Raw genomic sequence first — 16,120 nt, forward strand, 5'->3', positions numbered from 1 at the left:
AGCTGAGCTTGGGTGGAGCTTTTGATGCTCTAACCTATTATCATAGTAACCTATTATCATAGTTCCTGTCCAGAGCTGCAGAAGTGTGTGATGATTTTCCTCCTCAGCTGTCTGGCTGCTATGAGACTCTGAAAGAAATTAGATTATAAAAATGGTTCTCTGCTTTTTATCCCTAAAATATGGAGGACCTGGAAGTTGCCTTTAATGCTCCACCTAGTTAATGTTCTGCTAATGGTCTGACACTGTAAATTGTCACTCTTTTACCAAAAGATTCACATTCCTCTTCACTGAGCAATTTTTATGGGTTGTTTTTTTCAGAATGTTTTAAGACATTTTAGACAACAACCCCAAAAATAACCTATCTTTTCCTTCCTTACTCCCTCTCCCCCTCCCCGCCTCCAATTTCCATTGGGATTGCATTTAGTATAAAAACAACCTTTCCTGTTTACCACATAACTGACCTGTGCTCATGCTCAAGAGACTGCTATAGCAGCAGTCAGGTCACTGGTCTCCTTTCGTGCAGAGTGTTCCTGCTTCGACAGAGGAGGAGAAAGACAAGAAACATCTCCCAGGAGCAAAGAAACTTCCAGGTCCTGCTGTCAACTTGTCAGAGATTCAGAACATAAAGAGTGAGCTGAAATTTGTCCCCAAAGCTGAACAGTAGCTGGAAGAAGCAGGTGAGTAAAAGAGAAGTTATTTGCATGGCTCTAGGAGAAGCAGGCTGATCCAGAAAACTCTTGGTATCAAAAGATGTCTTTCCAGTTACTGCAGAAGACTGAGAATCACACCACATATCTCAAAGACAGTATATAAGAAGGAAATTTTATAATCCTTGGAATCCTCTGTTACGTCAAACATGGAGCATATAGGAGACTATATGTGATGGCACGTGTCAGCCATCAACCAGCCTAACAAAAAGTGCTTTCAGCTATTAGGAATAGTGAACCAGCTTAAAAATACTAGTTTCTTGCTTCACAAGCACAAGTTTCAGTTTTACAGAATATAGGACTTGTATTTGTACACTTTAACTACAAATAAATATTTTACAATGCAAATAAATTTATTGCACTGATGGACAACTAGGTCAGTATTTTTAAAAAGCTCCTTTTGAACAGGTACTTGGTACTATTTTATTTCTGTAATTGAAAACTGACATGCCAATGGCTCCATGTATTTGATCATGCATATATACCTGTGGCACCCAAGGATTTGCTACAGATGTATATGGGGCTCAGAAATATGATACAGGACCCCGGGGAGGTCTGTGCTCCTGTAAAGCAGCAGTCAGAGAGCAGGCAGGAATTCTCAGGCACTGCTGATAGCAACACACATCTATGGGTTGAGCCACTCATCTATGACTAGCACTACAGCTCATAGTTCATCTTATTTTGCACAGTGTTCAGATGGAGATCAGCGGTGAGTGGTGTCACTGAGGGGTCTGTACTGGGACCAGTACTGTTTAATATCTTCATCAATGACACAGACAGTGGGATTGAGTGCACCCTCAGCAAGTTTACAGATGGTACCAAGGGTGATGTCACCACTCGGGTGGTTGAGAAAACCACTGATGCAATTGATACACCTAAGGGAAGGGATGCCATTCAGAGGGACCTGGACAAGCTCAAGAAGTGGGTACGTGTGAACCTCATGAAATTCAACAAAGCCAAGTGTAAGATCCTGCACATGGGGTGGGGCAACGCTCTGGTATCAATATAGGCAGGGGGATAAAGGGATTGAAAGCAGCCCTATGGAGAAGGACCTGGGATGCTGGTGGATGGAAAGCTGGGCATGAGCCGGCAGTGTGTGCTTACAGCCCAGAAAGCCAACTGCATGCTGGGCTGCATCAAAAAGAGCATGGCCATCAGCTCAAGAGAGGTGATTCTCCCTCTCTATTCTGGTGAGACCCCACCTGCAGTACTGCATTCAGTTCTGGGGCCCCCAACACAAGGGGGATGTGGACCTGTTGAAGTGAGTCCAGATGATGGCCACAAAGATGATCAGAGGGCTGGAACACCTCTCCCATGAAGACAGGCTGAGAGAGCTGGGCTTGTTCAGCCTGGAGAAGTGAAGGCTCCTGGGACACCTTATAGCAGCTTCCAGTACCTAAAGGGGATGTATAAAAAAGATGGCTACAGACCTTTTAGTAGATCCTGTAACAATAGGACAAGGGATAATGGTTTTAAATTAAATGAGAGTAGATTTAGACTAGGTACAATGACAAAACTTTTAGAGTGAAAGGCATGAAGCACTGGTGCGTATTGCACAGAGATGTGGGTGCCTCATCCCTGGAAACATTCAAGGTCAGGCTGGGGTCTCTGAGCAGTCTGATCTAGTTGAAGAAGTCTCTGCTCATTGCAGAGAGGGAGGACTGGATGACCTTTAAAGGTCTCTTCCAAGCAAACCACTCTATGATTCTATGATTACAGGAAATATTCAGCACTTCAATGGAGATTTCAGAATAATTTCCATTTGATCTCAAACAAGGACCATAAAACTATGTTGCTCTATGTTCTGAGCCTTAAGGAGATTAATGATCATTTCTGTCCATGGAATTAACCTCTGATTTTCTTTGAAAAGCATGAGTCAATAAAGTTGCATCAGGCAGCTGCAATGAAAATTCAGATGTACAGAGAAGTTTCAATAAAGAAAAATAGCTGGCCACAATTAGAAGATAGTTGTGTCATATACTAGTCACTTGAATTGCCAATTCTGCCTATTGACACAAGTACTTTTTATTGTGAAAAGAGGCAGAGGAACTAGGCTGAGCAGAACATCACCTGGAATTTACTGCACAGAAACAAATGAAGAACAAAAGAAAACAGAAAGCAGTGCAAAAAGAGTTCTTGGAACACAGAAGCGCTATGGACCAGCAATCCTGAAAGAAATAGCATATAATCTGAGTAAATTACCCCAATACACACTGCAACATTTACTTATTTCTTATGTACAATATAAATATGCCATTTAGGAGAAAGTGCTTCATTTTTCTTGCTTTTATCCTTCTCTGTCATAGTGTTTCTGTTATTTTAAAGAAACAGTGCAGTCTTTCTTTCCAGAAAACTCGGGATATGGAAAATTAACATTTTTAAAACACAACACTGTAGTTGTTGGCCTAAAGCAGTGCCTAAAGAAATACAAATTTTTAATGTGGGGCTTTAAAGAGGTTTCTCTCTGTAGGAGAAATTTAGACATACATTTAGCACTGTATTTGTTCTCTGATGATTGCTATTTTAGAGTTTAAATCAGGTTTTTAATAATTACCTTACTGAGAGCCTGACAGAAACATGTGGGGTGTGCACAGAGGCTCACTCTAAAGGAAAGATTTCTGCAGAATGGTCGGCAAAGTAAAAGGCATCTTGAAAGCTGTGAGGTCATTATGACGTCATTTCTGTCTCCATCCTTCTTTTAATGTTGTATTGGTCATAAGGTCCCGACAGTGACACAGTCTCTAGATTTTTAATAGTATAGTCAGAGATCATACCCAAAACCTTAGTTTGTGGAAGATTTACAGGCACAGTACTCACTGGAGACTAGGAGTTTGGCTTTGGTTGTAGTGTAAGCACTAAGCACATGCATAAATTCTACAAAAAAAATTAGATGTAAATCAATCACTTGCCACATCCACAGCCTTGAATAGTACTAAATCTGAAGATTTTCCCCTATAGAGGACATTCATCAGTTCAGTTGTTTTAGGCATGACCTGCAGCTTTGTAGGAAATCTGATTTAGTCAGTGAATTGTTTTATGACTGACCATGCCAAGCCAGTGAAGATTATTTTTATTTGCAAGAAATCCATGCTCACATCTGCCTGATACTTTGCTTCATCTCCAAGATGGGGTTACTAATCACCATTTGGATGTGATGCTTTCTGAAGAATGGTGAACAGAGTGGTCAATGGAATATGCCTGTGCAGACAGCATGCTGATAAATGAGAGTGTTGTTTAGTTTTCACAGTTTGGAAATTAATTCTCTCTCACATCAGTACAATAAACTTATCAGATATTAACTGTTGAGCGATTTCCCTTTTATAGTATTTTTATATTTCTGGTGGTATTCTGTAGGATATACCCAGTATTGACATTTTTCATTGGTTATTTTCAGTAAAGTGCAAGTCAAAATGGTGAATTTTGGTTTAATTTTGATCCATTTTAACTTGCTTGGCATTACAAAGTGCAAACTGATTATCAAAAATAAGGAGCCTTCAAACAGTAGATTAGGTCATTATTTGCAAACCCATTCCCACATACGCATTTACACTTTCGAGTAACTTCTGTTAAATATCTTTGGTCTTGCTCTTTTACTAAATTTGGACACATGAATAGAACTGCTAAGATTGTAGTTGTGAGTCTTAATGGTTTGTGGGAGGGATATAATTTGTAAGATGTCATGAAGCTGGATTCACTGGAGGTCATCAAGTGCTTATCAGTTAAGGTATTCCTGTAGTCATCTCCTGCTGCTGGTCTATCATCTATAATTAACTAATTAGTATACTCTTCTTTGTCATAAAGATATTTTTTTTCTTCCACACACCTGTAGTTGATGTGTTTGATGCAGCTAGTTTTAATGTACAATGTGAGTTGTGATTCACTTTCTTTTTCTCTGTCTACATTTTTTTGTGCTACTCCTTTTGCATATGCACATGAGCAAAACGTAGCAAAATTAATAACAAAATAGCATACACTAATCAGCTAAATATAAGTTCTATTGAATAAGTAATGTTAGGAAGCATTTAATTTGTGACAAATGGAGCTTGCTATGGCTATTTACTGCTGATTGTTGTGATATCTTATGTGATAACTAGTATGGTGATTGTACCTGAAAATGGGCCTGAGCACAAACTGGCATTTCACCTGAGAATATGTATAATTGTAGCCAGTTACTGCTGCAACTCATGTTTGCTCTTCATTCTGTACCCCTGTCGTTTTGTGCCCTGAAATGTGGGGATTGTGTAACAAGACGTGTTGTGAGCTCTTGAAACAACCCCACTGTTTTAAGAAAATGTGTTCATTTGCTTAAACCCAAGTACCCAGCCCTTGTGTGAGAGAAGGGAATCCTGCATGCAGAGGATACCAAGGGAGATCAGGAGCTCAGATCTCCTTAGCTGGAGTAGGAACAATGGGATGAAGAAGCAGGATGTGCTGCAAGAATTTCTGCAGAACACTGTGCCAAAGTCAGAGGAAGCTTGGGGGGATCTCATCAATGTATATAGGAGGGTGCAAAAAGGGCAGAGCCAGGCTTTCCTCAGTGGTGCCCATCAGGCCATCCCCAGCTCCACTCACCGTTTGGCATGTGTTAATTTCAAAGTACTTGTGTTTTTCTGACCTTGGTTTCCTACCATCCTGCTGTCTTTGGTTCAGAACTCCCAGATTAGCAGCACTTGAGGATTTCATGGCAGCCATCAATCTTGCTGGTCACTTCTGTTTCTGTCCTAAGAAACTGAGTAGTTGAGGGGTTTAGGATTTTTTAACAGTGTGTTTAAAGTTTACCTTTCAGGTTTTTTGAGTCTACTTATGTCATGCTTTCAGACTTTAAAACAGAAGAGCTAGAAATTTCTTTTCAAAGAGAAAACTGGAATCTCCAGGACACAATTTAATATCAGAGGCATCTTTGGAATCATGTTATCTCCTCTGGCAGAAGAAAGTTATTCATGTTTTGTTTCCCACAGTTTGTATGTTCAGAAGTAAAAATTTAGTCCACTGTCTCTAACATGGCCTGCAACTGTCCATCACAAACTAAGAGCCTCTTCTCTGCCACTGATGCAATGCTGTGGTAAGCCCCTACCATGTCATTCTTTTGCAAGTCAAGGAGAGGTTTCCTTCTCATTCTCTTGTTGAATGGCGCAAGTGAGGGGGAAAGCAGACTGGAGAGACTTTGCTTTCTAGATGCCTAAGAAAGCTTGAAAGTATGTGTTGATTTTACTGAGTAAAGAACAGGGCATATTTTTATGAAAACCCAAATGCTTCTACATAAACTAGTTAGGAAAAGATTGTGTTTTATGGCTTTGAAAACTGGCTAATAACTTCACGACAAGCACTGAAAAATCAGAAAATACTTTGCTCCAAGGCAAACTACAAGAATGGACACTTGTATTTTTTCGAAACATAAAATATGCAAAGAAGTCTCTTATTTTCAAACTGTGTCTTCAAGCAGAGTGTTTTTATTACTGGAAGAAACAAGCACAAAGTAATAACTTAAAGAACCCTCTACTGATTTTTAGAACACGAATGTGTTATTTACTTCTCTGCCTTCCCTGTACTTAAGATTGTCTGCAGACATGTAGAGATGGACAGGCCTCTACACACAGACAGAACAAATTTCTTTATTGTGCTTATTGTTTTGAAATGTTAACGCCATTAAAGTAACAAAATGCTGCCCCCCTATTTTGGTTTCCCCACATACTCCTCCCCACAAATTCTTAAGTAACTCTGTTCTCAAGTAACAATCATCAGTTTCTGGGAGAAAGTTCCAGGTATTTTGTTTGAAAGCTGGAAATTCTCCTTTTTTTAAAGAAAAAATTGTTAACTGCTATTTCATAACTGCTTTGCTGTGATCACTCTGTCAATTACTTGGTCCTGAACTTTAATTGTCAGACTTTTGCACAGAAACCCCTATGTTTCCATCAGCGCTGTCCATAATAGATTTTTCTAAGAACTAAACTTTTCAGTCAATTCCTTGAGTTAGATGAAATTTCTGGTCTGACATCTCTCAAATGAAGCTCAGAAAGGCATGAGGCCTCCTGATAACACCAGGCATGAAGGGATCAGTGAATCATGAGGGTGGAATATAGTCATCAGGCTTTTTCTTGCTTATCTCTTCTATGTGTGTTAAGAGGTAGTATTAATGATTATATATATATATGTATATATAAAATGCACCATTAAACAATAAGTATCACTGTAATGTATTCCTCTTGGAAATCTCAGAACAAGATATCAGGAATCCCTAAAACTTCAGCTATTTGCTGTGTGAACAGATCCTAGTATTTAGAGAAGGTTCTTCTACTTAAATGGTGCTTATCCTGAGGCACATGCATACATACCCATGCAGAACTAATTGTAATCAGGGAATCATGGGCATTAGAAACTATTTGGAGAGTGGGAAAGTGATCATACAGACTACTATTAAAGAGTTATGGGTAAGATGAGAGTAATGCTGTTTCTCTGTACCTGGGGTCTGTCCCACCAGCATTAGGTACGCCTGGAGCACTCAGACACTGTAGTGACAGGCATCATCAGAAATCCAAAATAATAAGCAATGCCAGTCTCTCTAACATTACACTTCAAAATTTATTCAGCACAAAGCTTTTCAAGTACCAACATCAGAGTAAAAAGTCTAACTGCTTTTGAATACATGAAGTGCAACTCCCTACGTTATTAACAGCTCAGTTTTACCAAATCTACATAAATTGTAGACAATTAAGATGACAGTATGATCTGAAATATCACAGCTCTGATGTGCTAATCAAATCAATTTTCTTCTAAATTTAGTGCCTCATCATTTTGTTTTATAGTTTTTATTCGTTTCGTTTGTTAAAAGACTACCTAATTATGTTTTCACAGCCTTGTGATCAAGAACCACATAAATTACTGTGTAACTACTTTGTCATCTCTTGCAGAGGTGGCTTAGTATTGCACAAGCTTTGTGACCCCTGTCTGGGACCAGGCTCTCTACAAGTGTCATTAACCCTACTCTGTACATACATAGGATTATGCTTGATTCAGCCACCAAGTTGCTCCTCGTGTGCCTTATTTTGAAAGGTGATGCTGTTTTTAGTGCCAAGGCTATCTCTATTTCACACCCATTTGCAAATTCCTTCTGAGATAAATAGCATGATATGATAGTAGATCTCACCTTAGATAGGTAGACCATTGTATATAGGCAGAGCTCACCATTACAGTGATGTCAACATCTGTTGCCCAAGTGGCAACACTGCAGAGGAAATCTTATGCTCTAGGTGCACTAAGAGAACAAAATACACAGCATAAATAAGCACTTCCTACAGTAATATGTATTGGTTTTACTCTCAGTGTTGGTCATACTTTATTCTTGATGTTTGATTTGCTGCATGTTACAGCTAGTTGAAAGGAAACTGAGATGGACTAACCTTTATTTGAACTTGGGAATACAAAGTGTTTTTCTTCCCTCCATTTAGTGGTTATATTAGCATGGCTGCATTTGTTTCTGACCACAAATGGCTGACCTCCATGTACAGACATGGATTCAATAAAAGTAGAATAAACCCTTCAGACTTGGTGTTCAGAACTTACTCCCCAGTTTGGTAAAGTTGCCATAATATTGCCTTTAATTTAATAATTTACTTATTCAACTGGTAAAGTAATAAATCGAGTCCTTCAGCTTTCAGCTCTTCTGGGTCTTTGTTCCTGTTAGCTGCCTTGGAGCGAACCTCATCTTGAAATTGCTGTTACTCCTGCACAGCCTTACAGAGCCTTTCACTGTACAGAAATGTAATCTGAGAGCAAACAATAGCTGGAGCTGGGAATGCACTTAGGGAAGAAGAGGACGAAGGCTGTACTTGTCCTGCTTCCTAACAAATGAACCACAGGAGAAGCAGGCTAACTGGCCCATGTCCACTGCCGTGTTAGTGCATTTTAACAGTGGTAGCAACAATACTGATGCACACAAAGAGAGAGCAGGACTGGCAAAATTGCTTTTACTGAGGAAACATCAAAGAACGAAAACTTCCCCCAAAGCCAAAATGCTCCTATTCCGAGGGAAGAATGATGACAGTAACTAGATCGTGTTATTTCAAGGATTTGAAACGTGCTGCCTTTATATACAAGACGTGTATACAAAGTGTGTACTGAAATGGAAGAAAATCTGAAGACTTGAAACCAAATATTCAAGCTGAAATAGGCAGAATACAGGGAAAAGCAAAACTCCAGTTGTTTCTGTGTTTGCAAATCTTGATGGTCTTGAATGCAGTAGCCCTCCCAAAGACTGTCAAAGACTGGGATAGAGTATGTCCTCTACTGTAACTAATTAATTGTCTCAGACATTAATTAAGCCTTTAACTAAGGATCTCAGACCTTTTATGTTTGGATTTCTCAGTTTCTTTGGGTTTGTGTTTTTTGCCTGAAAATAGTTGAATTGATCCGTCTCTTCAGGGTTTGAATGGAAGCATTTGTTTTGGAGAAAAATGTAATATTTTTCCTTTTAGTTCTCAAGGCAAGAAGAGCTCTCTGTGAAGGCAAGACACATATTTTCAGTCCATTTTGGTGAAAGTAAAGTGAATTCAGATGGGTATATCTCACATGTACCTTTTTTTTTTTTTGTAGTTTAAACCCTTCATATTGCAGTCTTTTCCACTCTGTATGCTTTTCTTATTTTTATTCTTAAGTTTAGAATGGAAAAGACTTGAGATTGGAAGTTTGAACAATTACTTTTGGGGCAAACCAGTTCTATGTATTTAAGGAATAGCTAAGTGTTGTCTGTCAAGTTACTGCAGTTTAACACATTAGTAGACATCACCTGAGTCACTGTTGACCATGTGCGTGCTTCGAAGTCTTTGTCAATCAGTCAAACCTCTGTGAAGATGTTCATGTTCTGTTTCACATATGTAGAGATTAAGTTGAACCTGGCCAAACACCACAGCTCTGCTGGCAAGCAGTAGCCTCCTGGGTCACGGGGCAACTTGGCCACATGTCCGAGTGTGAACTTATTTGTGCTTTGGCTGCAATCTGCTTCCTGAAGGCAAGATGACAAATAGAGCAGTTAGCTCCAGTTTCTTCAGTGCCTTGCTTCAACAGACACCATAGAGGTGACTGGAACTGGCTCCCAGGAAGGCTTGTATTGACCTGAGGCTAAAGGCCTCATTTTTTAGCTGAAGATTGACGATCCTCAGCAAAGTAAAAGCCTTGGGACCCCACCTGCAGTGAGTCTTGGCATCTAAACATTTCCATCAAGGCAAGCCATGGTATGAAAGTCATGTGCATTAGAGTGCCTTGAGCCAGTGGAGCGTTCCTTTACATCCCCCACCAGTGTCTGGGATTTTATTAACAGCACAGGGATCAGATACATCTTGGGCAGAACGATGAAGGCAGCTGTTTCTGGCAGCTGTGGAAGATGGCAGAACACCACATTGCACTGCTGTATACTCATTTGCCCCAGAGAGGCACCACAAGTTCTGTCTCTCCCAAAATCTCTCTACCATGGGGGCAATTTTCTTGCATGATCTATTTGTGGATACAACTGCCTGGACTCTACTACCTACTGGCTGGCTGGCCACACCATTAAAGAGGGGAGCTGAAGTGCCCCAGACCCTGGGGCAGGCAGAGGGATGTAGAGAATATGTTGTCCAGAGTGTATGACAGCACCTTCTGCCTTGATTGCTGTGTTCTAAAGGGCTGGATAAAGGCCAGCATTGTCTTCCCCTGCCGGGGTACACTATCATTGCTCAGGGATGAGTCCTTGTTCCTCCCAAGAGGAAACTGTCTGTAAGGAGACACACAAGATTACAGAGAGAAATAAGGGAGGTGGAGATTCCTGTCTCACCCACAGTTCTCAGTGTCTCTGTCCATTCAGAAACCTTCTTCCCTGCAGCAACCTGCTCTTCTGTTACCTCAAAGAGATGGCCCTGCATATATTGTTAAGAAACCTTGAACCATTTCTGCAAGCAGCATCATGAAGCTTGGGGGGAGGCCTGTTGAGATACAGCTAGTAGGAAAAACTAAAAGCAATCATATTGTCTTCTCTGGGGCTTCAGCAATATCCTGAGTAGAGCCAGGAACCATTTTCCGTCACACTGGGTTTACAGTGTGAACCATCTCCTTCAGATTCACACCTGAGTACTTTTTGTACAAACAAGAAGAATAATTTGAAGGCAAGGAAGGAATGTGCTTGTGCCACCCCCCTTCTGCCTTGGCTCAGCGATTATCACACATACCCAGCCAGGATGCATGAATAAAGCAGGTCAATTTCTTCTTCTCCTCAAAAGGATTAAAACTGACATTTCTTGCCTCCCTGGAGACTGCAGAGTAGCTTGGCAGGGGGCACCCTTTCTAGACTTTGAGCTAAAGCTAGGCTGCTGTGCAGAAATGAATTAAAATTAATCTGTAGACAAGTGAGCCTTGCGGCAGTTTAGCAATGTAGAGCTCAGCTGGCAGCAGGGAAACCTGCTTCCATGTGCCTTAGCCTGTGGATTGCTGTGTACCTTATCTAAAAGCTAATTTGTGTAGCAACAGTTTCCTCAAGCTGTGCTTTAAAAGAAACCAGGGTAGATGCTGCTGTGTTTTTGTACTAAGCCTGATGCAATTAGGTAGGTGCCGAGGAGGAAGGTGTCTGTGGAAACCCACCAGGTTTCTGGCTGATGCTCAGGATTTCATGTCTCCTTGGTACTCAGCTGAGCAGGCTTATTAAAACTCATATTTGTAGATGGATAAGAGCAGAGTTTGAGGTTATGGTGTAGTTCATGTTTTTGAGGATAGTAGTTTTGGAGTTAAGCACCTATGTCCCATTTTTACCTTAGGCATCTACACCCCTGGGACTCTGTCCCCCGGTACTATGGAGCATGATCCCCTTGACACTCAGCGGGAACTATGCTCCTAAATTGCTTAAGTGCTTCTCAAAATCCCACTCCGAATTTGAATATGCAAATTGCACATTGCTCATTGTTTAGACTGAATGGGCCTCTGTATCTTTCTGCAGTCAGATCCAAGACTCCTACCAATACAGCTGTGCGAGTGCTCCAATTGCTACATGTGCATTCTGAGAAGAGCCTTTCTGCAGAGCTGAGCAAATGTATTTTCCACAGAACCTGTAGATCATGACAGTGCAAATTCAAACCCAAACAATGATTGGTCTTGGATGCATCTTTTGCTGTTGGTGATTTTTTTAATTTTCAGTTTGTTTAGTCAAAAAACAATTTTGTGTTGTGAAGAAGGATGTCATGGGAAAGTTTGGTATTCCCATTTGTCTTCCACTCAATCCTAATACCTCATTTGTAAATGCTTGCCTGTCACAGACTGCAAATTCATATATTAACAGTACAGTCTTGTACAAACAACATGGTGTAATGGCTCCCTTTACATTTTGAAGAAATCTATTTAATCCATGGAAAAAAATGGTCTTATATTTAAAGCTCTAAGAAATTACAAAACCCTGTAAGCACTATATATATGTATATATATACACACACATACACACTGGTTACTGATGTGAAAGGACTTAATGTGTACTGTAGCTGTATGCATCAGATACTAAATGACTCTACAGGGAACTTTCCAAAGAAGAGACAATTACTGTGCTACCTGCAGTAGCTTTGAAGAAGCAAGATAATGTGAGGAATTAAGTAAATCCTGCACGGGCCAGATGTCAGAATATACAGTTTTCTAATACAGTCAGATACATGTCAAATTAAATTAGCAGCCTGGGTATGATGTCTTGCCTTCATGCTTATCCACCTCTGAAGAGGATCCTCTGGGTTATGTACAAGATGGCTATCAACTTTCCCGAGCTGATTAAGACCTCTTGCTTTTTCATGGCAAGGAGGCCACATAATCCAGAAGAGTGTTAAATATTCAGAAGAGGCTGCAGAGAATGTGGGTAAGGGGAAGACTATGCTGGGTTTTGACAGTTAGCAATCACTTTCTTACCACGCTTCCTTTTCCTCCCATTTGCATTATTTTTTCGCTGTATTTTGACTTGTGAAGTGCTAAGCATTTCATAAAAAGTATTTGCAAAGTGCACAGAGATCTCTCTGTCTTGATTTGAATATTTTGAAAATAAAACTGTAGCCAACTTCCATTTCTTCTTAACTACATTTGCAGAGATGTGACTGTTGTCTCATGCCCTCGCTTTTTATTGCACATGCCAGATTTATGTTGAAAGAAAACAGGTGGATGAATAGTAGTACCATGATTAATCACAGCTCAATCGTGCTATGATATTATCTGTAGACATATCAGATGTACACTATATTTATACAGAACAACACTCATATATTATGAATTCTGTGGAGAAGAAACCATATGACCAGGAGAAAGTAGCATTTTTAGAAACTGTAACTAGCACAGAGAGTCAAATGTGGGTTATTTGCAGTACAGCTTGGGTAAGGTGGCAGAAGAGGCAGAATTCATGATGAATAAATTGAATATCACTGCCCAAATAGAGACAGCTGAGATTTCTATCTTCTTGCTTGGAAAGGAGCCCCTTCTCAGTGTCTCTAAGATCACAGAGCTTCCTGCTATGGCATTAAAAGCAAAGAATTCAAACTGAAGGAGCTTAGGGATGGGTATTGCTTCAGGAGGGCCAGCACGGCTTGCCCCAGCCCCATGACCCCCACAATCCCCACCCTTGCTCCTGCAGCGCAGCTGTACTAAAGTGATGAGCCACATAGCTCCACCGCAGCCTCTCAGCTGGGAAGAAATAACCCAGACACCACTGAACACCACCCTGGCTGACTGGGATCTGTGGGCACATCTTCTCTTCTGGTTGAAGAACAGCATAGAACAGTGCCGCTTGCCTTGCCAAGCTTCAAACTGCCTCAGTGCCAGTGAAATCCACCCAAAATTCTGAAAGAGCTGAAATTACAGCAGAGCTACATCCCTTTTCTGTGACTTCCACACAAACCTGAGATGCTGCCAAAGGCCTCGCTGAAATTTAGCTCTATGCGGCTTCTGAAGCAAAGCAGGATGACTCTGTAACTTTAATTGCAGTTTAGTCTCGAAGAGTGTGCGCACCAGGCGGCAGTGGAGGAGTGTTTGTGGGACCAGCAAGGATTTCTTAGGTTATAAGTGCCCAGGAGCTTTTTGTCTTTACCGTCAAAGGAATCAGGGTATCACCTCCCCCTATACAGACAGGATTTGTGTAAGTTAAACCACTCTATTTTTTCCCTATTGCTGGAATAGCAGAAGCAGTTTATGGTGCCGTCCTTCTGGGTTTCCCTGGCTACCAGAGAAATGTGATTTTTCACTTCCCCCACCCTCTTCTCAAGAGTGATGTAAAGGAACAATGCACTCTGCAGCTCGCTCAGCCATGTGAAGTGTTAACATGCAAAAGACTGTTTTTCTGATGGTCATTTCTCTTCTTGTGCTCACTGAGTTTGTCATTCGTGCAGGTTGTTTTTTTTTTTTTTGAGAGCATTAGTTTTCAAATGAAACTGTGGTTTAACTCAATCTTATTACATCATGATTCTACTACAGAATATTTCCCAAAGGGTTAACGCTGAAACTAGTTTCTTTATGCTGGGGGTTGTTGGTAGGGTTTTGGAAGGCATAGGTTTAGGAATTTTTTTAGTGGAAAAAAAGGGAAAATAATTGTTACAGTGAGATAAATCACAGTCAAAACATTTATGTAAATGCTGCATTGTGACAGTAACTCTTAAGGGAAACTAGAGGGCAGGCTTCTAAAATACTTCAGGCTCTGTAAAGCTGGACATAGGTACTTTATGGCTTCCCCAAAACATGTTAAGTGTCTAACTCCTAGGGGGTTTGCATGTTTAACCAGCTAAATGCTTTCAAAATACTGTGCGGAGGTGGCTCAGGAAGTCTATTGCATAGTAATAATGGTCATTGCTGTGTGTTAGCAGCCAAACAGCTCCTATTGTCTGTGAATTATTACACCCAATATAACTGAATTGCAATTTCCTTATCCCTCCTTTTGTCTCAAAGTTGTGTCATGGATTGTATCTTATTGTGTACTAGAAATCACTTTGGACTGGATAGGGTTTTTTTAGTATTATTACATGTGTGAGTGTTGCTTAGCACCTGCACGGGGCTTGGCTTCTGACCCATTCATTGTGGCAAGTTCACAGAGACCTTGCAGTGGCAGAGAAAAATGGAGAGAAGTGAACCCTCATGGTCAAATTGCCAAGAAGGAAATGAAATTATTAGAAAATATATTTGTATTTATTTATTTATTTGTTTGTTTGTTTGTTTATTTATTAACTTCTTTCCAGCCTTCAAGTCTGGGGGAGATCAGGCATACAATATAAATTTTAGGGCTTGGAGTTATCAACACGAATCTGGAAGGGCAGTATTAAAGTGTTTGGCATCATGCACCTGAATGAAGGTGCAGGTAAGTGCAGCAGGAGACTGAGATGAAGTGGAGGCTGAGGAACCAGTTTGGACATGCCAGTTCTATGTTATACTGCACAGCTAGGCCCTACCCTCAGCTGGACAAGAGTGGTGCAGGAATAGCTGGGGTTAAACCATATTGTCTGGAGTTTAAAAGATAGAATATTTCTGCACCAGTTTGAGAAACTGACTGTCTGCAGCAACTTCTGGACATTAGGAACGTTGAGCAGGATTTAGGGTTTCCAAGTCTGGCAGACCTGAAGTTGTCGGCCCTTCAAAGCCCCTGTCAAAAAGCTGTGTGAGCCCCTTGGCAGGCTGCTGGGGAGCCAGCATGGGAGCTGATAAGAAACTGGCCAGATCAGTCATATTCAGTGTTCCACGTTGCATCAGGAGAATTGCTGAAAGCAAAATGTTTCCACTTTCAAAGCATAAACCTTTCCAAGTGGAGCAATGTTCCATCAGAAAATGTTGGACCAGTTTGTCTCTTGGCATTCTTTAAGGTACAAAAGCTCACTGCATTTTAAATAAACTTCAGCAGCTTCAGCCTGTGCCAACTCTCAAGCAACAAATCAAGCAAATTCATCTTTTTCTCCCATAATTATTCAACCCAATAATTCTCTTGTCATTTTCCCCTTTTTGCTTCACTGAAGGAAGAAAGGTTGTGTTTGCAGTACACTAAGATGCTGTTTGTTTCTAGTTTCATTGCTCTGGAATTTAAAATTCATAAACAGTCATGATATAAATATATATAGCTTTAATCCCTAGTTAGGTATGTACAAATGGCACCAAAATTCAATTACCTTCAGGACACATATGATTGGACTTTGTTTTATAAAACATTTTTTGATATATTCCTTTCTAAAATCAGCACAAAATATACATTTTCTTCAGGGACAAATGAAAGACAAAGTCTATCTTGCCAAGGTTTGAACACATGGCCTTTGAACGTCTAGCCAGTTAACACCTAATGCTTAGACTTGCCCCCCCCCCAAACATTAAAGTTGCATAGGAGAAGGAGAGTATTTGCAAAGAAAAATGAATGGCAGAGCTATCATCCTGGAGGATATGTGAATTGTGAACAATAATGA

At 40.5% G+C, this 16,120-nt stretch overlaps 1 protein-coding gene across 10 annotated transcripts in view; it reads left to right on the forward strand.

Moving 5' to 3' along the window:
• SMPX (small muscle protein X-linked) overlaps nucleotides 1-16,120 on the forward strand; it is a 42,530-nt gene that overhangs the window by 12,211 nt on the left and 14,199 nt on the right. For 6 of the 10 annotated variants that reach the window (XM_065677300.1, XM_065677299.1, XM_065677308.1 and 3 more), the window contains one exon: nucleotides 524-677. In XM_065677300.1, coding sequence (XP_065533372.1) covers nucleotides 524-664 — 141 coding nt within the window. In that variant the 3' untranslated portion in view covers nucleotides 665-677. Of the gene's footprint in view, nucleotides 1-523; nucleotides 678-750; nucleotides 1,080-5,525; nucleotides 5,748-11,664; nucleotides 11,735-16,120 lie in introns of those variants that run through there. The other 4 variants (XM_065677307.1, XM_065677305.1, XM_065677303.1 and 1 more) reach the window with 4 other exon arrangements.

Source organism: Lathamus discolor, chromosome 4 (genome assembly GCF_037157495.1).
Source record: "Lathamus discolor isolate bLatDis1 chromosome 4, bLatDis1.hap1, whole genome shotgun sequence".
NCBI lineage: Eukaryota > Metazoa > Chordata > Aves > Psittaciformes > Psittacidae > Lathamus > Lathamus discolor.